The sequence below is a fragment of the Pristis pectinata genome, chromosome 8 (assembly GCF_009764475.1).
Source record: "Pristis pectinata isolate sPriPec2 chromosome 8, sPriPec2.1.pri, whole genome shotgun sequence".
Classification (NCBI taxonomy): domain Eukaryota; kingdom Metazoa; phylum Chordata; class Chondrichthyes; order Rhinopristiformes; family Pristidae; genus Pristis; species Pristis pectinata.
The window spans coordinates 8,823,588-8,845,650 of NC_067412.1; the positions used below are offsets into that span (position 1 = coordinate 8,823,588).

Below are 22,063 nucleotides of genomic sequence, written 5' to 3' on the forward strand. Positions count from 1 at the left end.
ATTCCGGCTGCTGTCTGTAAGGAGTTTGTACATTCTCCCTGTGTCTGCGTGGGTTTCCACCGGGTGCTCCGGTTTCCTCCCATATTCCAAAGATGTACAGGTTAGGAAGTTGTGGGCATGCTATGTTGGTGCCGGAAGCGTGGCGACGCTTGCGGGCTGCCCCCAGGACACCACGCAAAAGATGCATTTCACTGTGTGTTTCGATGTACATGTGACTAACAAAGATATCTTACAACAGAAAATGGTTGAAAGACTCAGCAGGTCAGGCAGCATCCGGAGGGAGAAAGTTAATATTTCAGGCTGATGAAAGATCATCGGGTTGAAATGTTACCCATGCTTCTCTCTTGGATGCTGCCTGACCTGCTGAGTCTTTCAACCATTTTCTGTTGTTATTTTGGATTTCCAGCATCTGCAGAATATCCCAGCACTGTTCTGACCTACCATTAACATGGGCTGCTTGGCTTGAGCCTGAATGGTCTAGACATGGAGAAAAGTCCTCAGGCTGGGTCACTCAATCTTTTACTGCGAACATTTGAATTAGGGGCAAGACCAGAGGGCTTGGCCCCTTGAGCTGCTTGGTCTTTCTGTAAGATCGTAGTTGATGTGATTGCAACTCCCCTCAAAACCTCCCCGATCCATATTCCTGTCGAAATATCCTTTAGTGACATTCTTGAGTTCTGGGTTAGAAGACTCGTTGCAAGTTCCCCTCTCCATACCTGGTAAACTTTCCTGTAGCCAACCCTGAAGACTTGTTCACCACACCACCAGGTTCAAGAACAGCTACTTCCCTTCAACCATTCGTTTCTTGAACCAACCGGCAAAACCCTAATCACCACAGTTTAGCAACACCATGACCGCTTGGAACTAAAATAGACTTTGTTTTAGTTCTAGTTGTGTTCTTTCTCGTAAAAATTGTGTATAATTTATGTTTACCTTGTGAATGCTGCTTATATGATAATATGCACCTATGATTCTGCTGCAAGGTTTTCTTTGCACCTCTGCATACGTATGACAATTAACTCGACTTTGACTTTTGACGTTGCAAGCACTGGATGCTGTTCACTGTCTACACTGTGACCGACCCGTAATCGAGGTGGAATGTTCCCAGTTGCCCCAGGTAACCTTTCACTCCTTTCTTAAGGCACTAACCACATTCCAGCAAGTGCTTCTCCCAGCTCGCAATGCTGTGTAGAGTTGCTGGGAGAGAATTCCCTTGGCCATAATGCTTACAGCAACAGTTAGATATGGAGAGAATTATAAGACACAGTCATAGCGAGATACAGCGGAGAAACAGGCCATGCAGCTGACCACCAACACCCCATTTATACCAATCCTACAGGGTCCTCACAATAGTGTAGCAGTTAGCGTAACGCTTTACAGTGCCAGCAACCCGGGTTCAATTACGGCCACTGTCTGTAAGGAGTTTGTGCGTTCTCCCTGTGTCTGCGTGGGTTTCCTCCGGGTGCTCCGGTTTCCTCCCACATTCCAAAGACGTACGAATTAGGAAGTTGTGGGCATGCTATGTTGGTGCCAGAAGCGTGGCGACACTTGCGGGCTGCCCCCAGAACACTCTACGCAAAAGATGCATTTCACTGTGTGTTTCGATGTACATGTGACTAATAAAGAGATCCGATCTGATCTTAATTCCAAATTTTATGCTCCCCACATTCTTGTCAACTCCCCCCAGATTCTACCACTCACCTACACACTAGGAGCAATTTCCAGCCACCAATTACCCTTCCAACCTACACAGCTTTGAGATGTGGGAGAAAACCAGAGCACCCAGGGGGAATTCAGGTGGACACAGGGAGACTCCACACAGACAGCACCAGAAGTCAGGATTGAACCCAGGCCTCTGGTGTAGTTTGGCAGTGGCTCTACTAGAGGTCAGAGTAGCGACTGGGTCAAGTTACAATTTTGTATCCAAACTGTTGCTTAGGGAAGACTAGATGGGGCCTCTTGCCAATTGTCACTGTTGTGAAAACACAGAGGGAGAACATTGCCTGGCAGCCAAATCGATTATTATAACCTGCAAATCTGGTCATATCAACCACACCCCAATTACATCAGCCTGCAACCCATTCAAATCTTAGTCACTCAATGTAGGAGTCATAAAAGTTATTACTAGTAATGAAATCTATAAAATATTTACATAACCCTCCCCAAGTAACGTGGAACAATTCATTAATGTCACTGAGTACACAGCAATCAAATGTTCTCTTTATGAATCAGTTTTAGGTTTTGTCTAAATGTGTCGGTAATGTTGCAATAAGTTAAAGGCTATATATAAATGCAAGTCAAAGGAACTATTAATGGACTGCAGTAGTTGAAGGAGGCAAACTTCTCAAGAACAATTAGGGAATTGCTAGCGACACCACATTCCAAAAAAGCTTAAAAAATGCTTTGTTCTATAGTGTTTTCATGCCACAGTAACAATAGTCTGTATAGCTTGCAATGTTGGTAAAGATTTATATGTGGACCATGATTGAAAACCATAATTTCATATTAGATGATTAGTTGGAGTCCAAAGTAATTGTTGGGTACAATTTTGCAGCCTTGAATGTCAATACTCAAAATTCAGATTCCTATTTTTAAATTAGACAGTGGTCTCGAGTCATGGGCAAATTATGACTGTGGTCTAGGATCTCCCCTTCTTAGATAAATGTGCTGACAGAGGTCAGAATGATGACAGCTACTCATTACAAACAGAAAGCATTTGTTGATATCTGCTGGAATAGCTGCTACCACCTCACATTGAAGTTAAACTCCAGCATCTCTTTGCAGTAAAGGAAGCCATTATGTGGGAGGTGCTTAACAATACATTGGTTAAAAGAATTGGCAATGTAAAAAATGATGAGTTTTTCTTTTATTGTCCACCACTTAAAAAAAAGATTGAACAAAATATCTTGATTGTAGACATTGAAGATAAAGGTACAATTAAGAATGCACCACTATTTAAGAGGATACTTTCAAGAGGAAAAAGTAATATTTGGCATTCATATTACTGATCACCTTTAATGCAGAAGAGCAGTGATACCAGACTGTCTTTTCTAACTCAAGCCTGACCATCACCATAGCCTGTTATGTTTTTCTTCACTGGATCTGCTAGTTATGTAATGATAAGATTATTTCTGTGTTATCTAAACAGGTAGCTGAATAAATAAATATAGTATTCAATGGCAGGCAGGGATAAATCCTTTAATTATTATCTTGGTATCTTTAATCCTTGGTAGGACTATTGTCAAGAGGCGGTACACTCTTAAGAGCAAGACCCTTAACAGTGTTGAAGAGCACAGAGACCTTGGGGTGCATGTCCATGACTCATTGAAAGTGGCTACACAGGTAGACACGGTGCTTAAGAAGGCTTATGGAATGCTTGCATTTATTAATCGGGGTATTGAGTATAGGAGTCAAGAACTTATGATGCATCTCTATAGAACTCTGGTTAGGCCGCATTTGGAGTTTTGCGTGCAATTCTGGTCACCTCACTATAGGAAGGATGTCATGGCTTTAGAGAGGGTGCAGAGGTATTTTACTAGGACGCTGCCTGGATTAGAGGGCATGTGCTATCAGGAGAGGCTGGACAAACATGGGCTCTTTTCTCTGGAGCGGCTGAGGGCTGAGAGGTGATCTGTTGGAAGTGTATAAAATGATGAGGGGCATAGACAGAGTGGACAAGCAATATCTTTCTCCCATTATTGAGAGATCCAATACCAGAGGGTATGCATTTAAGGTGAGAGGGGGTAGGTTCAGAACAGATGTGAGGGGTACATTTTTTACTCTGAGAGTGGTGGATGCCTGGGATGCGTTGCCTGATAGGGTGGTGGAGGCAAATTCACTGGGGGCTTTTAAGAGGGGTTTGGATGGGCACATGAATGAGAGGAAAATAGAGGGATATGGGCATTCTGTAGGTAGGAGGGATTAACTATGTCAGCACAACATTGTGGGCTGAAGGGCCTGTTCTGTGCTGTACTGTTCTATGTTCTATGTCCTATTATTAAGAACCACCCACAAAATAGTGTCTTTAGCACAAGGCACCTGCTGGAGCTCAACTTGGTCATCAGCTGGTTTGTGCACTCTATGGCAGACAGCACTTTGAGTAACTTAAAAAGAATGGGTCTACAGAGAACAGGTAACCACAACCAAGGCACTTAACTTAAAATGGTATTGCGGTTCATTACGTCTGTATTCTACTTTATTGACAAATTGGCTAATTTGGTAGTGTCGGTAATGGTTCAGTGGATAACATTCCTGGTCTCAAATCAGATGCTTGTGGGTTCAAATCCCACTCCAGAGACAAAGATCTAGGCGGAATTTTTGCAAGTGGAATTTAATCCCAGTGAATGCAAGGTAGTGGGAAGGCAGTACTCATAATATTCCCAAGCTCTACTTGGGAACTTGTGAAGTCAAATCAGGGTAGGGCATATACGGTAGGGCGTTAAGGTATGTTGATGAATGGAGGGACCTTGGGGTTCAAGTGTTTATTTCTCTGAAAGTGGCAGCACAGGCAGATCGGGAGGTGAACAAGGCACATGGCATGCTTGTCTTTAGAGGTTGGGGCATAGAATATAAAAGCTGGGACATTATGTTGCAACTTTAAAACCAGTGTTTAGGCTGCATTTGGAGTACTGTGTGAAGTTCTGGTTGCCACACTATAGGAAGGATGTGGTTGTGCCGGAGAGAGTGCGGAGGAGATTCACAAGCATGTTGTCTGGATTGGGGGACTTTGATTATGGGGAGAGATTGGATAGGTTGGGTTTGTTTTCCCTGGAGCGAAGGAGGCTGAGGGGTGACCTGATACAGGCAGATAAAATTATAAGAGGCATAGATAGGATAGATAGTCAGAATATTTTTCCCATGGCAGGGGTATCAAAAAACAAGAGGGCATAAGAGGTTTAAGGTGAGAGGAAGGAGTTTTAAAGGGGATTTGAGCGTTAAGTTTTATTTTAAATGCAGAGAAAAGTTTATGGTTTATTAGAGGAGGTAGTGACCTCACATAGAATTATGATGTTTAAAAGACATTAGGCAGGCACTTAAATAGGCAAGGCATAGAGGGATATGGACCTAATGTGGGTAAGAAGGTCAGCATGGACGTGATGGGCTGAAGGGCCTGTTTCTGTGCTGTATGACTCTATGACCCTCCATTACTGCTTCTGCAACATCACCAGAGTCCACTCCTACCTTAGTTTGTCTGCTCCTGCCATGGCAGGCAGGAATGATGCCTTTATTTTTTGGATGCCTTTAGCACAGGGCATCTCCTGGAGTTTGACCTGGACATCAGATGGTTTGTGCTCAGTGTGTCACGAGTACTTTTTATTTGCTTTGAGCATCTTAAAAGAGAGGAAATAACAGACAAGCAAAGGCATTCAACTAGAAAATCCATACCATTGCTCCCTCTAAAGTGGGTTATTCCAACCCACTCCTGTTCAGTTACCACAATAATCTCTACAGCCTTCACCCTTGTCTTACTGTGCTCGTTGACTCCCAATGAAGCAACACCTCACTTTAAAAATCCTCATTATTTCCAAGCTTTGCCACATCCTCAACTCTCCCCACCTCTCTAAGCTTCTCTGGTGCTATAATCCTTCACGATATTTGGTCTTTAATTCCAGCTTTTTTTTTTATCATCCTTGAGTTTAATCGCTCGCTACTGGCGGCCCACTACCAAGGTGTTCAGCTCCAAAAGTCAGTCCCTAAACCTCTCTCAGCTTCTCTCCCATCTTCCCTCCTCTGCTTAAAACCTGCCTCTTTGACCAAGTCCTGGAGTCACCTATTACAATATCACTTCATGTGCCTTAGACTCAAATTGTGCTTATTAATGGTTCTGTGAAGCATCTTTAGACATTTAGTCATAGAGCAATACAGCATGGATACAGGCCCTTCGGCCCAACCAGTCCATGCCAGCCACAGTGCCCACCCAGCTAGTCCCAATTTCCTGCATTTCGATGTACATGTGACTAATAAAGATATTTTATCTTAAACTAATCTAATCTGTCAGGTTTTTATACACTTGGAAGGGGTCCTGTCCCAGGCCTCTCAGTTTTAAAGAACCATCAGTTATTAAATCATTCCTAGGATTTTCTTAGGACTTTGTCCTTTTCTGGACAAGGGGCTCAACAGCCAAGATTCCTTAAAAAATTTGCCAATGTCATCTACACAGCAAACAAGATAAAAAAAATCTGGCAAATGTAAAAATGCACTGACCAGAAACAGAGGGAGATTAACGGAGGAATTTTCTTTAACAGTCAGTCTTGCTGCAGGAACTTTTGCTGGGAATTAAACAACACAATGTGGAGGAAAGCAAATTAGCTTTCGAGAATTAGCCTATTTAACAGCCTATTTAATCAAATATTTAATTCCAAGGTGAACGAGGTGATAAGGAGAGTGAACTATGCGTTCAGAAGTCGGATAGGCAGTTCCAATTACCGATTAATATTGCAAGGGTGTGAAGGGTAGGAAGTGAGTCCTGAAACAATCAATTCCTCTGTTAGCCAAGGAATTAAATCTTCCTGATGTCTAACAGTACTCAGAGTTTGAAGCTTCTAAACGCAAGGCCAGATTGTCTGATGCTGCCCAGTTACTGCAATAAAGAAACTTTACTATTTCTGCCCCAGAACACGATGCAAAAAGATGCATTTCACTGTGTGTTTTGATATACATGTGACTAATAAAGATATCTTACCTTGTGCTGCAAAAGAAGGGGGAAGTTTGTCACAGTCTCTGTTAGGATGATGTGGTTGTCGTGGCTGAATAGCTGGAAGTATGTGCAAGCTGTCAGGTTTGGTCATCATGTAGACATGTGGTGACACGTATTAATGTGAGGTACATGTCCTGACCGACAGAGACTGTTGGCGGGGATGTGTGTGAAATGAGCAGAGTCGAAGGACAGCAGTGTATTTGGTTGGATCTAGCATTTGGAGATGCATTCATTGACCTTGATTACACATGCAAAGTCAACAAACTTCTTCAAGTCATTGGCAGTGAATGTCACCCAGTGTTTGCAACATGAACAAGTCACAGAATCACACAGCACAGAAACAGGCCCTTTGGCCCAACTGGTCCATGCTGACCAAGATGCCCATGTAAGCTAGTCCCATTTTCCCACGTTTAACCCATATCCCTCTGAACCTTTCCTATCCATGTACCTGTCCAAGTGCCTTTTAAATGTTGTTATTGTACCTGCCTCAACACTTCCTCTGGCAGCTTGTTCCATAAATGCACCACCCTCTGCGTGAAGAAGTTGCTCCTCAAGTCACTTTTAACTTTTTTCCCTCTCACCTTAAACCTCTGCCCTCTAGTTTTTGATTCCCGTTCCCTGGGAAAACGACTGTCTGCATTCACCCTATCTCTGCCGCTCATGAGTTTATACACCTCTATAACGTCACTCTAAGGAATAAAGTCCTAGCCTGTCCAACCTCTCCCTATAATTCTGGCAATAGAAAATCTCCTTTGCACTCTTTCCAGCTTAATGGTATCTTTCCTACAACAGGGTAACCAAGACTGTACACAATACTCCAGGTGCAGCCTCGCCAATGTCTTGTACAACTGTGACATAATGTCCCAACTCCTATAATCAATGCCCTGACTGATATCGGCCAGCATGCCAAATGCCTTCTTCACCACCCTGTCCACCTGTGACGCCACTTTCTTGATGCACCACATGCAGGTCCTCGGGGTTCAGCTGCTGCTATTGACCCACAATAAGCACATGCCAAGAGGGAAGCTAGACTCTGTACTGGAGGCCTTCATAGAGAATGTGGAAATGTCCAGAACTTTTGGTCCCACTCTCTCCTGGACTACACCATTTATCAGTGACTCCCAGGTCAGTATGTTCTGTAGAATGACTGTCAACTCCTTCTCCTTGCACTTCTCCTTTGAATGTCCAGGCCCACTCTAACTAGAACTACCCAATTGCATAGTTGGCTCTCGGCTGATGCATCCAATCAATGAACAGTGCTGTGGGCACAGGCTGGGTGGCCAGTCAAATTTAACCCTCATACTGTTATTAAGGTGAATTACCACTCACTCTTTACAGACCCTTTGTTTAGGAAATCACCATACCACTTGGACACCAGCTATCAATATTATCTTACCCACACTTTTATATTTGAAGAGCCGTTTGTCAATATAGCAATACAGACTAAAAGTACTGTAAAAAGAGAAAAGCGTTACCTGGAATTTATCATGATAACGTATCTCCAGTGTGAGCTTTAGTTTATCAAGCGCCCTCTTCCTCAGGGTTGCTTGGTCATTGAAGAAAGCTTCTACTGTTTTAGGTTCTTTACTGTCCTTTAAGTGGGATAGTTCCCTAAAATTATTCAAGGGCCTCCCAACGTTGCCCTGCCTGATAAAGTTGTTCTCTTTTCTGACTGTCACCTCATTATTGGCCTGCTTTATCATAGGGTCGGGCATCAATTTTTTAACCGAGGCATTGGCGCAGTCATAGAAGTCATCAGAACCAGATGAAGCAATGGATTGCTCGGGGAGGGAGCTGCTGTCTGTAGTCCAGTCAGGAGTGTAATTTGTTGAAGGGGTTGATGGACAGTCATCTTCTAGACATATTAAGTCATCCTCCACTGGGAGAGTGTTCTGATCAGGGTCAGCTTCATTGCTTTCAGTAACATCCTCGCCCTCATCTGCATTACACGTAGGTAGCACTTCTTCATCGCTTTCCTCTCTGTCTGGGCTGTCCAAGATTCCATCTACTTGCTTCTCGCCATCTGGTCTATCTGCTGATGCATCTGAATCCACCTGCTCATCTTCAATGTCTATTGTTTGATTCTCCTCTTCTTCTTTGTGATGGGTTGCATTTCCGCTGGGAGCTTCTATCGGTTGTACATCCTCTTGGCCCACATCTGCTTCACGCTTCTCCCTAACCTTCGGAGCTTCGATTCCATTTGCCGACGTTAAGCACAATTCCAATCCATTTTCTGCATCCCGGGTGTCTCCTTCTGCCAGTGGGTGATTTTGAACTGGATCTTGTTGCACTGTTGAAGTTTCTGCTTGGGTCAGGCTGGGGTTTTTACAAGCCGCCTTCTTTTGCTTAGAGGGATCTCCTTTGGCTTTGTGCATTTTTGAAGAATTGCATTGATGAGGCTCGTGTTTTACTTCATTCACATTCTGCTGCTGATGTTTCTCTTCTGGGATTTCCACATAAGTCGGCAGATAAAGAAACATGTTTACTTTGGGCATGTTTGCCAGAGCTGGGTGAACTCTCTGCTCTTCGTCAATGGCTTCTGCTGTTTTCTGTCCTTTGGCTGGAACATCTGACTGCTTCTTGCCCGTCCCATTTGAGTTGACTTTCTTCTCTGAGGACAGAGAACCTGCGATATTGGCCCGTACCAGTGCGTATTTAGGGTTTATGAGCTTCTTGGCTATAGCGGCAGTCTGCTCTGCTGTGAGGGTGACCGCTTGCTGAACTGGTTCGGGGGGTTCCTCCTCCGGTGCCAGGTTCAGTTGGCGCAGGTTGACTGGTTTAGAAAAGTGCAATAGTTCTCTGAATTGTTTATCAAATGTTTCTACGGCCTGGCCAGAAAGAACTGTGATGATGTTGCGATCAAGTCTCGATGCAGTCCAGGTAAAACTGAAAGTAAAACAAAACTTTGTGTATTTACAGTATATCTCTTGCTCATCCATGCTGCAAGTGTTTAAAGTTTAGTTCTTGCGACTTTATTAGCTTGCATACATACATAGAAATCATACAATCAGCCACTGCACATTCTAGAACACCTACTACAAACATTTCACTGGCTGCTTTTTTTATATACATATAGCGTTGCATAAACAGAGTTAGGCTTGGCTTCCCTGCGCTGACACTCTTCTTGGGCAGGACACTGAGTGACAGCAGACACAGAATGACACACAGGACACAGCAAATTAACCCTGCCTTCTGTCAAAGGAGGAAAAATGGGTGGCAAGCAAAACAGAGAGGCAATCTGCTGTTGCCTATGTTGCGCCCCCCCTTACTGAGACTAACACCTGCCCCTTCCTGTTTTTGATCTTCAGCCCACAACATTTGCCCAAGTTGCATAGTTACAGTCATATGGTGGACAACTGGGTAATGGAGAGATTGGGAGGAAGTCCAGAACTAGGGGCCAGAAATCTCTGACAGTCATTAATAAATCCAATCAGAAATTCAGCAGAAACCTTTCCCCGGGGAACGGTTAAGAAGTGGACTCAACATCTGTCACAAGGAACGGTTAAAGTGATAGTATAGTTCATTTATGATGAAGCCAGGTAAACATGCAAGGGGTGTGTGGAAGGGGGCTTACAAAATCTATCCTGGAACTCCTCTAGTTTAAATCGGCTTACCTGTATGATCCAGATGCTGCCCTGTCCCCATCGACCAGCAGAAACTTCTGCATCTGTCTTCCCACAATTGTTTTAGCTGAGCGTGTGGTGAATTCATTCCCATCGACAGTGAAGACTCTCAGATTCTGCAAAGCAACAAAATACTAATTTTTACATCTTTTAATGAAAGGGTAAACCTGGATTCAGTGGTACATTATGAGAAGGGATTCCATTTTCTTCCTGTGGCAGTTCACTTGCATAGAAAGGGCTTGATTTGGCAAAGAGTACAGTAAATGCTGGGAAAGGAAGATTGTGTGTGTTACTGGTTTAACCTGCTGGGCTCTCTGCGGGGTTTCAATAGTCAAACTATATTCTTGTTGCAATTATGGCATGGCTTTGACTAGAAGTATTGTTGTGTGTATCATTCTGACATTAAGAGAACATAATTTAAAAATAACTTGGTCTGTGAAGCACAACCCTAAATCTCAAATAATAGAGTATAGGCCATCCCCAGTAACTGAATGGGCTCCGTTTTAACAGACATCTATAAGTTGATTTTGTCCGCAAGTCAGAAAATATACACAAAAAAAAACACTCAATGTGGTAACCATACCTCCACGGTACTGTAATGAACAGCATCAAAAGCACATAAGACTGATAATAAAGAACCATTACTGAAAGTAGAGAGTGACAGGAAACTAGTTCTGCCTTTCGCAGGAATGAACATATGTACATACGTTGGATTTTTGAATTTAATAATATTATCGGCACTCGTTCGTGTCTAGGGAGGTCAATAAGTCAGGTATTCATAGCCCAGGGACGGCTGTAATCGTGTTTAACTTATAACTGCTGGATTTTTTTTGGCTTGTGGTTGGTCATTTCTCTCAAGGGAACAGGCAGGAGTGGTGTTGTCCTTGACAGGGTGAACTGTATATAATCTTCACCTCTGGGAACTCTCTGGATCTACAATGGGAGTTTCCAACAACTTACAAATTTTTTATCAGGCTCCTATTGACCAGAGGACATCACCAAGTCACATAGAAAGAAAGACTCCATTTTATAAAGTAGGGAGTGTTAAGGCATCATGGGAGCAGCTGATTTAGCCATTCATTAGTTGACCACAGGAGATGGTAGGGCGGGTTGTAGTTCAACCTCATTGGGCAGGTTTCCAGTTTCATTAGGACCAACACTGGATGAACAAGCGTGGATCTAGGTGAGGTGGAAAACGTACAACTGTGTGCCAGTATTTGGAGAGGCCAAACATCTACCCACATCACAGTGGTTCTCCAGTGTTCCAATTGTATGGCCTGCAACCTACAGGGTCTGGGATCAGATATATCGAAACTTCCCATGCGTGTTAACTCAAGAAAGAATAAATAGTCTTGTGTTCGACTAACAACGTTATCAGCATTTCAAACCTTCCAAGTTGCACTTAAAACGAGAGCGGGTCCAAATCCTTTTTAATCGAATTAGTCAGCACAACAGCAACTTGCACTTAGATGGTGCCTGTAACAAAATGTGCCAAGGTGCCTTGCAAGATGTTGGGATAGGTGACCATAAGCTTGGTCAAAAGTTTTAAGTGGTTTAAAGGAGGAAAGAGATGGCGGGAGTAAAGAATAAGAAAATTCAGAGCTTGGGATGAGATTATCTGAAGACATATCCACCAATGCCAAAACAATGAAGACAGCCGATGTTCAGAAGGCCTCTCGCTGCCTCGATAAAGCAGCCAGCATAGTCAAAGACCCCACCCCACCCCAGACATTCTCTCTTCTCTCCCCTTCCATTGGGCAGAAGATACAAAAGCCTGAAAGCATGTTCCACCAGGCTCAAGGACAGCTTCCATCCTGCTGTTATGAGACTATTGAACGGTTCCCTAGTACGATAAAATGGACTCTTGACATCACAATCTACCTCGTTATAACCTTGCACCTTACTGTCTACCTGCACTGCACGTTCTCTGTAGCTGTAACACTTTATTCTGCATTATGTTATTGTTTTACCTTGTACTACCTCAATGCACTGTGTAATGGATTGATCTGTATGGATGGCATGCAAAACAAAGTTTTTCACTGTACCTCAGTACATGTGACACTAATAAATCAATTCCAATTCCAATTCCAGGCTACACATTGGCAATGTACCTTTACAACTGAGGAGTCTCCACAACGTTCTAAGTTTGCCTAATTATGATGAATAGATAGGACACAATTGGTAAAAGCAGATGAATTGTTCAACAGCATAAATAAAACAGCGATTAATGACATGAGCAGTGTAGACATTGGGCAACTTTCTTCCAAAGTGCCGGTTTGGCTCCATTTGAAAGAGTACACGAAGGAAGGTGTGTCAGTGAAATTAACCAAAGGAGTTTTAGTCAAAACCTTGGCAGAAATGTATTGTGAACAAGGTTTGAGAAATAACCACTTTGATGTGGTGTTCACCTTAATCCAACTCATGGAGACATTTGGAATTATCACAGCCTGAGTAATTAAAAAAAGGAAGCTCAGGGGCAGTGTTTGTTTGAGGCATTGTACAGACTAGGGCAAAATTATGAATACTTAGAAATTTCAGACTCTTGTCTGGTCGGCAGTGCAGATCGGTTCTATTTCATCACATGCCTTCCGATGGGCCCACACCCACCACTGCCTCTCTCCGCCCACACCGACACATCCACCTTTATAATGCCCTGATATCGCCATGTGGAAATCAAGGCAGCTCCTCATTGAATGATCTTTGACTGCTTGTGAGCCTCACTTCCCACCCAAGTTCCTCCCTTGTGTAACATCTTTGTAGCTAAACATGTTCAAACAAAAGGAAGGATTTAAATGCCACCAAAATATTTTCACAGAATTACTCAGTGAGGTTTCCTGGAAATCAGTCTTCAATTCCCAAAGACTCCAGGTCAATCTTGGAGAATTAGCAACTCCAGGTCTTAAATCCTGCTTTAAGACCAAATGAACGGTATTTAAAAATTGGTAAATTAGTTTATTATTCACATGTACCAAGGTACAGTGAAAACCTCTGTCTTGCTGCCATCCATACAGATCATTTTACCACATCAGTACATCGAGGTATTACAAGGGAAAAGATATTTATTTATTAGTCATGGGTACATCGAAACATACAGTGAAATGTGTCTTTTTGCGTTACTGAGAATGTGCTAGGGGCAGCCCACAAGTGTCGCCACTCTTCCGGCGCCAACAGCTCCTAACCTGTACGTCTTTGGAATGTGGGAGGAAAATGGAGCACCCGGAGGAAACCCATGCAGACACGGGGAGAACGTACAAACTCCTTACAGACAGCGGCCAGAATTGAACCCGGGTCGCTGGCGCTGCAATAGCGTTACGCTAACCGCTACACTACCGTGCCGCCCTAAACAGCAATAACAGAATGCAGAATAAGGTGTTACAGTAAAGGAGAAAGTGCAGTGCAGGCAGTCAATAATGTGCAAGGCCATGACGAGATAGATTGTGAGGGCAAAAGTCCATCTTATCGTACAAGGGGTCTGTTCAATAGTCTTATAACTGTGGGATAGAAGCTGCCCTTGAGCCTGGTGGTACGTGCTTTCAGGTTCTTGTATCTTCTGCCCGATGGGGAGTTTCCCACTTAATGCACTTTATCTCAAATAACTCCATTGGCATAATGTTCTGTTGCTTTCTCCTTTGTCTAGCTTCTCTAGCTTCCTCTTAAAGGTAACTGTCACTTGTCCCTATCCCTTGTGGCAGAGTGTTCCTGCCTCACAGCTCCAGGGATCCGAGTTTGATCCTGACCTCCAGTGCTCTCTGTGTGGAGTTTGCACACTCTCCGACCATGTGGGTTTCTGCTCGGTGCTCTGGTTTCCTCCCTCATTCCATACTGGTAGATTAATTGGTGACTGTAAATGACCCCCTTGTGTAGGTTAATGGCAAACAGAATCAAAGGGGAGTTGACGGGAATGTGAGGGACAAGGTTGCAGGAAAATGCAGAGGTTGGGTGGGGGGGACGAATGAGACCAATGGGATTGCTCCCCAAGGAGCTGGCTTAGATTTGATGGGCCAAATAGCCTCTTCCTGTATAAGATGCCAACTACTCCTAGACTGAAGACACAAGAGACTGCAGATGCTGGAATGCGGAGCAACACACAAGATGCTGGCAGAACTCAGCAGGTCAGGCAGCATCTATGGAGGGAATTGGACAGTTGATGTCAATTGTCCATTTCCCTCCATAGATGCTGCCTGACCTGCTGAGTTCCTCCAGCATCTTGTGCGTTGCTCCTAAACTGAAGTGGTTTCTCCCAAGTTTCTTTTTCAATTTTTAATGGTGAGAAGTCTCACATGGTGTTCAGGTTCATAATCTTAGGTGCTAGTAATTAATAACAAGGATTGCTTATAGCCGGGAAATGCTGTTTATTTTGGAACTGGGGACCTAGTTTCCTCAGTGATATCTTTGGCAATTGACCAATCTCTCATCATTCACCATAAATACCAAGAGAGATTTTATCCAGCATGAGAGTGTGGCTCATTTCCAGTCATTAGCAGTTCGAGGTGGCAACACCAGCCCCAGCTTCTTCTTCACTAAAGACTAAAGTTTGCTGTTTTTGGGAGGGTTTTATGCACAGTGCAAGGCTGATCAATTACGTGTCTATCCACATAACCTCTCAGAGCTCGTTCCCAGTGATATTAAATGGTTATTAAATAGTAATGAAGGACTGAATTAGTAATAAAGGCTGGCATCTTAATCAAGCAATTAGCACGGATTTGCAAATCTGCTATTTACTTAAAGAATTTTTCCGCACATAATTGCATTGGCCATTAAGCTAAAGTTCTCAAGGGCAAATTAATGCAGCCAGCCTACTTTGCAATGTTTTGTCAGAACTGAAAAGAGTCCACCATCAGTTGCGAAATTGGTCAAATGTTCGCCTGCAGTAATGACGAATGCAGTTCTCTTCGATAAAGTGAGATGAATTTATTACAATTCGTGTGGTCTTTAAGTGAAGCAAGTCCCCTCTGTTTGATGCCCACATATTTCCCTACCTCCAGCTCACCTGTGCCATGTATAATTTCTATTTTGTTGGTCCTCACCCATATTTTGTGGGCATGACTTAGTTCAATATCTGCTCCATAGCCACATCCCATTCAAACTTGCCCTAAATGCTTATTAATCCACATAACCACTTAGAACTTGTTCCCAGTGGCATTAAGAAATTCATCGAGGCACCACACAGGAGAGCAACACACAGAACTGCAAGTCACCAGCTAAAACGGCTGTTAAAGTCCTTCCATATTAGACAAAGGCATTGCTAACAGTGCATTGCCTTTACCCTCAGGAACTGCCTGAACTCTAGCGAGCAACAGGTGTACATCTATTGTTTTGTAAATCCATTGGTTCACCTTTTAATATGATATGATGCTCCCAGAACTGGAAAGACTGATGCATTCAAGCAGGACCATGTATTGAGTTGTGCTGTTTTAATCAGGAGAACCCAATACAGTTTTCAAAACAGGAGATCTTGACCAACATCAAAGGATAAATCACTAATTGGCTCATTTGGCCACCCCATGATGGACTGGTTAGACATTTGTTTAGCCAACAACATTGACAAAATTCCAAGATATCATACGGTCTACCGCAAGTGACTACATAAAACCAGTTTATTCTTTATTCACCACACTGTACAAATATTCAGTGCTATTGAATAGCTGAAAAATCAGATAACAATCTTTTATTTGGAATTCCACTGCCAAGTCATAGAGTCACAGAGCATGGAAACAGGCCCTCAGCCCAACCGTTCCTTGCCAACCAAGATGTCCATCAAGGTACCAGCATTTGACCCATATCTCTCTAAACCTTTCCGATCTAAGTGTCTTTTAAATATTGTTATTGTACCTGCCTCAACCACTTCCTCTGGCAGCTCATTTCATATACAGACTACCCTCTGGGTGAAAAAGTTGCCCCTTGGGTTCCTAGTAAATCCCTCCCCACTCACCTCAAATCTATGCTCTTTAGTTCTTGTTTCCCCAAACCTGGGAAGAAGACTGTGTGCATTGACCCCATCTATGCCCCTCATGATTTTATACACCTCTGTAAGGTCATCCCTCAATCTCCTACACTCCAATGAATAAAGTCCCAAACTGCTCAACCTCTCTCTATAACTCAGTCCCTCAAGTCCTGGCAATATCCTCCTAAATTTTCTCCGCACTCTTTCCAGCTTAATGGCATCTTTCCCATAGTAGGGTGGACAAAACTGAACACAATATTCCAAATGTGGCATCACCAACATCTTATAGAACTGTATTCAAGTCAATACCATAACACTCTATTGCTCAGTACGTTAAGCATCAAACTTGGACCAAGTAGGTTGGGTGGCATCAAAGGAGTGTACCGACATGCTCTGAGGGCTAATGATAGTTAAAAGGCTGATATATTTGTATTTAAAGCAATTGTTGTTGGGAAAGCTTTTTTTATATTAGCTCATGAGATTATAATAACTAGAATGTGTCAGATGTTTAAGATTATATACCATTTTATTGCTTAGAAACTTGTCCTCTATTGGTAGTGCACAACAGCAGTGTAGCCATATCTGCACATTGTACGCTGGTTCCACCACAGCATGTTTCAGAAGTGAAATATGACACTCAGCCACAAGTTCTGGCATGTTTAGTGCTACAGACCAAGGATGAATTGTTCTCCTTCCACGCTTCTTTCTCAATGAAGTCATATATTATACGCACTTTGGAACAAGGTGTTTATCTGAATTATTAGTCATTCAACAATCAATGACTCTACAGTGATCTCTAATGTAGTACATCATGGTATGGCAGGATGTGCCATACCAGTTCCTTTCTTGACCTCTTGTTTAGAACATAGAATATTACAGCACAGAACAGGCCCGTCAGCCCACTATGTTGTGCCAACATTTTATCCTGCTCTAAGATCTATCTAACCCTTCCCTCCCACATAGCCGTCCTTTTTTCTATCATTCATGTGGCTATCTAAGAGTCTCTTAAATATCCCTAATGTATCTGCCCCCACCACCTCTACCGGCAGTGCATTCCATGCACCCACCACTCTCTGTGTAAAAAACTTACCCCTGACATCCCCCTTATACCTTCCTTCAATCACCTTAAAATTATGTCCCCTTGTGTTAGCCATTGTCGCCCTGGGGAAAAGTCTCTGCCTGTCCACTCGATCGATGCCTCTTATCATCTTGTACACCTCTATCAAGTCCCCTCTCATCCTCCTTCGCTACAAAGAGAAAAGCCCTAGCTCGCTCAACCTAAAGTTGGATCTTAGCCCAGGTTTTGGAAGAAGGCAAGGGGAATGTTTTCCTATGGGGAAAGCAGCAGAAGTAGCATTATGTTGGGAATCTCCCCACAACTCCCAAGAAAGGTTAGGAACAGGGAGAGTGGTGGGTGATGGGTCAGTTCCCCTCACCCATCCATCACAAGGTGGGCCTTTTACTTTTTCTTCAGAGTCACAGATAGAAAGCCAATCATTAATAAAACACCCTGTAGTCAGCACACACAATCAGCAATGGTTTCTCTTTAAATGTGAACCTTTCTCCTATAGAAAAACGCATTCATTTTTTTTCACATTATTCTCTCGGGGGTGTAAATCACTAGCAATGCCAGCTACTGTAGTACAGTGCAACACCAATAATCAGCATGTTCAGAACTTTGGTGGTGCCAGACCAACTAATTTTCTGGACTATTGGATTAATACACGAACACACTTGTAATTGATTTTATTTTAAGATGTCTCACAGTATTGTGATGGAATTTCCAGTGAACTCAGTAAGTTTCAAGAAGGCCCTGATGAGTTTCAGGGGAGTGCGGGAAGTGGGGTCCCAGTGAGTTTCAGGGAAGTGCGGGAAGTGCGGTCCCGGTGCGTTTCAAGGGAGTGCAGTAAACATCACCTGGTGATCCAGATGACAATCAGGATTTATGAATAGTCAGATAATGGTTTAGCGGACATTCGCTGCAGATGACTCACCACCACCGTTTGAGGGCATCCAGGAGTGGTCATGCCAGCAGCCTACACATTCTCTACATGGCAAGTTGATGCCACGTGATCCTTGTTATAGAGTTATAGAGGGAGACAGCATTATGCCCACCAAGTCCACCCAACCATCAACCAACCACCCACTTTTGCACTAATTCTACACTCGCCTATTTTACTCTCCCCACATTCCCATCAATCACACCCCTCCCCCTCCCTGCCAAAGATTCTGCCACTCACCTACACACCACGAGCAATTTGCAGTGGTCAATTAAGCTACCAACCTGCATGTTTTTGGAATGTGGGAGGAAATCCAAGCACCCGTAGGAAACCCATGTGGTCACAGGGAGAACGTGCAAGCTCCACACAGAGAGTACCTGAGGTCAGGATCGAACTTGGGTCACTGGAGCCATGAGGCATCGGCTCTACCAGCCGCGCCACTGCGCTGCCCTTTAGACACAAGTGCCTTAACAAAGCTCTCTTATCCAGTATAGTATCAGTGACCAGAATTCAGTCCAATTCCCTCAAATGGTCATATAACAATTTTAAAGGACAGGATGTCACTCTCAGCATTAATATTGATTGCCCAGCCATAAGTGACCCCTGAACTAAGGAGGCACTTAAGAGTCAAACACATTGGTGGGTCTAAAGTCACATACAGTTCGTACAGGTTGGATGAGCATGGCTGATTTCTTTCTCTGAAGGGCATTAATGAATTAGATGTGTTTTTATCATCACTACAGTAATTTCATGGTTATGAATGCCAAGCCTAATTAATTCTTAAAAGTTTTATTTAATCATTAAATTTAAATTCCCTGGCTGTTTTGGTGGGCTTTGGACATGTCTCTCAGTCCACAGTCCAGAACTTTGGATGCAAATCCAGTCAATTAACTATTAGAGCAACAAACAATCTGCTGGAGGAACTCAGCGGGTTAAGTAGCTGTGGGATGAAAGGAATTGTTGATGTTTTGGGTTGAAACCCTGCATCAGGACTGAGAGTGGAGAAGGACAAACACCAGTGTAAAAAGGGGAGGGGAGTTGGTGATTGGTGAACTGAGGAGGGTCCAGCATCTGCAGTCTCTTGTGTCTCCAGTTAATCACTACACCACCATGCCTTGCTCTTCAGAGCAACTGCTCTGTCCAAGATCGCAAGAAATTGTAGAGTTGTAAGCACAGCCCAGCCCATCACGCAAACCAACCTCCCCTCCACTGATTCTGTCTACACTTCCCACTGCCTCAAGAAAGCAGATAAGAGATATCTTTATTAGTCACATGTACATTGAAACACAAAGTGAAATGCATCTTTTGCGTAGAGTGTTCTGGGGGCAGCCCGCAAGTGTCGCCACGCTTCCGGTGCCAACATAGCATGCCCGCAACTTCCTAACCCGTACGTCTTTGGAATGTGGGAGGAAACTGCAGCACCCAGAGGAAACCCACGCAGTCATGAGGAGAATGTACAAACTCCTTACAAGTGCCCAGAATTGAACCTGGGTCGCTAGCGCTGTAATAGCGTTACGCTAACCGCTACACTAATGTACCTGCCAACATAATCAAGGACCCCTCCCACCCTGGTTATTCTCTCTAATCCACCCCCCCACCAACCCCCCCGGGCAGAAGATACAAAAGCTTGAGAGCACGAACCACCAGGCTCAAGGACAGTTTCCATCTCACTGTTATCAGACTCTTGAACGGACCTCTCATACATTAAAAGGTAAACTCTTGATCTCCCAAATGTACCTTGTCATGGTACTTGCATTTTATTTGTCCACCTGCACTGTACTTTCTCTGCAACTGTAACACTGTTTTCCTTTTTATTATCTCGATGTACTTGTGTATGCCATGATCTGTATGGATGGCATGCAAACAAAAGCTTTTCACCATATCTCAGGACATGTGACAATGATAAACCAATTCCAATACCCAATACAGTGATAGAATGTACTGCAGACCAGCTTAAATCAACTTATTTCATCGATTTTTAAAACAAATTAATAATGAATAAAGAACATAAACCAGCCCATTTTACTATTTAGCACAACATGAGAAATATAATCACCTGGGAGTGATCCAGACAATAACCAATCCTTACCAGTGATTATGCCAATATAACACTTGTGTCTTGTCGTGTTTTAATAGGCCACTTAAATTCCATTTGGCTAACAATAGAACAAAACAAGCTTTTCTGTGTTTGTTGAGTCTGGTTTTACGGATTATTCGAGCAAGATGAGATTTGAACCAATTACGTGTTGCTTGGAGTCCTTGTGATAATGTGGTCAGGGAGCACGAGTTACATTATCTATTGAATTCCACTTGTTAACATGAAAACTGAGAGCAAAGGCAGGTTTGGGAATCATTGGCAGGAAACAATGGATAAAAATCTAAGAGAGAAAGATACAGGATTGGGAGAGTGGATGTTGAGAAAAGAATCCTCAGTTTGAACTCTTTTTTGGAAAAAATAAAGTTTCTTTTTGAAGGGAAAATCATGAATAAAGATGAAAGTCAGAAAAGTGTAGTTGCTGGAAGCCTGAAATAAAAACACAACGTGCTGGAAACACTCAGCAGGTCAGGCAGCATCTGTGGAGAGAGAAACAAAGTTAACACTTAAGGTCAAAGACCCCTTGTCAGAACTGGGAAAGAGAGAAAACAATTTAGTTTTAAGTTGCAGGGAAGGTGGGAAGGGATGGATAGGGCAAAGGAACTATCTGCAATAGGGTGAGACCAGGGTTGCTATGGGGATAAGTTGTTGATGAAGTCATCTGGTTGAAACGTTAATGAGGGAAGTTACAGAGAGAACATGAACAAAGAGCTATCTTATATAACCAGTAACTTGTCTGCACTACATTCCCCTGACTCAAGAACGTTAATGGAAAACAGAATTTTTCCCGTAAAGACCGTGAATGTTTCAAATATGAGATTGACAAGTTTTTTTGTTGGTCAGGGAAATTAAGAGGCATTGAGGTTAGTAAATGGTGTTGAGAAACAGGTCAGCTATGAACTTTCAGTAGGATGAACAACCTCTTCCTGTTCCTTTATTCCAATGTTCTCCTCAATGGAACTTACACTGGGCTGTACTTGGATAGAATTTGTTATTGCTTCATGTTGGAAGGAACTTGAGACACATTTGCCTCATGAAGACAGCATCCTCTTACATAACCTCAATTTCCCTCAAGATGACAATCCACATCCTGTTCAGATCCAAAGTATCAGCTATTGTTAATGAAAGAACAGTCAAATCCCAGTGCACAGTTTGTGGTGGATTGCTTTTTCTCTGAATGTTGCAATTAAACAATTAAATGAGTTCAAAGAAGTTGGGGAAATTCTGAAGTCGGATGAGTTGCAGCCTGTATGTCTGGAGGGCAGGGTAGTGGGGTGGGGTAGCAGATATTATCCACCCACATACCTCTGTGACAGGTGAGGCTGTAGTCATTGCTGAAAAGTTTGCACTTGTCACAGGGCCAAGTGAAGGTTAGAGACAAGAACCAAAGGTGCTTCTGTTCTCTCTTTGGAGTTGATTCCAAGATTAAAGTGCTGTGCCAAATTAGTTCTGTGCGCTAAGAAAATTGGACTTAATTGAATGATGTAACAACATTAGGTAATAGGATCATTTCAGTCTGAGATAATTGCCATAAGGTTGCAATGTATTGGCAGGTAATAACATTCAAGGGGTCAAAAGAATGATACCAGAAACTGTGACAAAGTAAAGCTGTCCTGAAACACAATTCTAATATTGTTTCCTTTAAAGAACCGCTAACTTTGAGAATTCTATTCAACCCAAGATGCCTGTACTAATGCTTTCAAA

The 22,063-nt window shown here is 43.1% G+C and overlaps 2 protein-coding genes across 5 annotated transcripts in view; one reads left to right on the forward strand and one right to left on the reverse strand.

Moving 5' to 3' along the window:
* The window catches only part of slc5a10 (solute carrier family 5 member 10), a 118,775-nt gene that overhangs the window by 56,028 nt on the left and 40,684 nt on the right, over nucleotides 1-22,063 (forward strand). The window lies entirely within an intron of this gene.
* LOC127573144 (protein FAM83G-like) overlaps nucleotides 1-22,063 on the reverse strand; it is a 41,886-nt gene that overhangs the window by 8,343 nt on the left and 11,480 nt on the right. The window contains exons 3-5 of one of the 2 annotated variants that reach the window (XM_052021089.1): nucleotides 10,312-10,436; nucleotides 8,173-9,583; nucleotides 6,205-6,269 (exon numbers count right to left, since the gene is read on the reverse strand). In XM_052021089.1, coding sequence (XP_051877049.1) covers nucleotides 6,246-6,269; nucleotides 8,173-9,583; nucleotides 10,312-10,436 — 1,560 coding nt within the window. In that variant the 3' untranslated portion in view covers nucleotides 6,205-6,245. The remainder of the gene's footprint in view (nucleotides 1-6,204; nucleotides 6,270-8,172; nucleotides 9,584-10,311; nucleotides 10,437-22,063) is intronic. The other variant, XM_052021088.1, reaches the window with a different exon arrangement.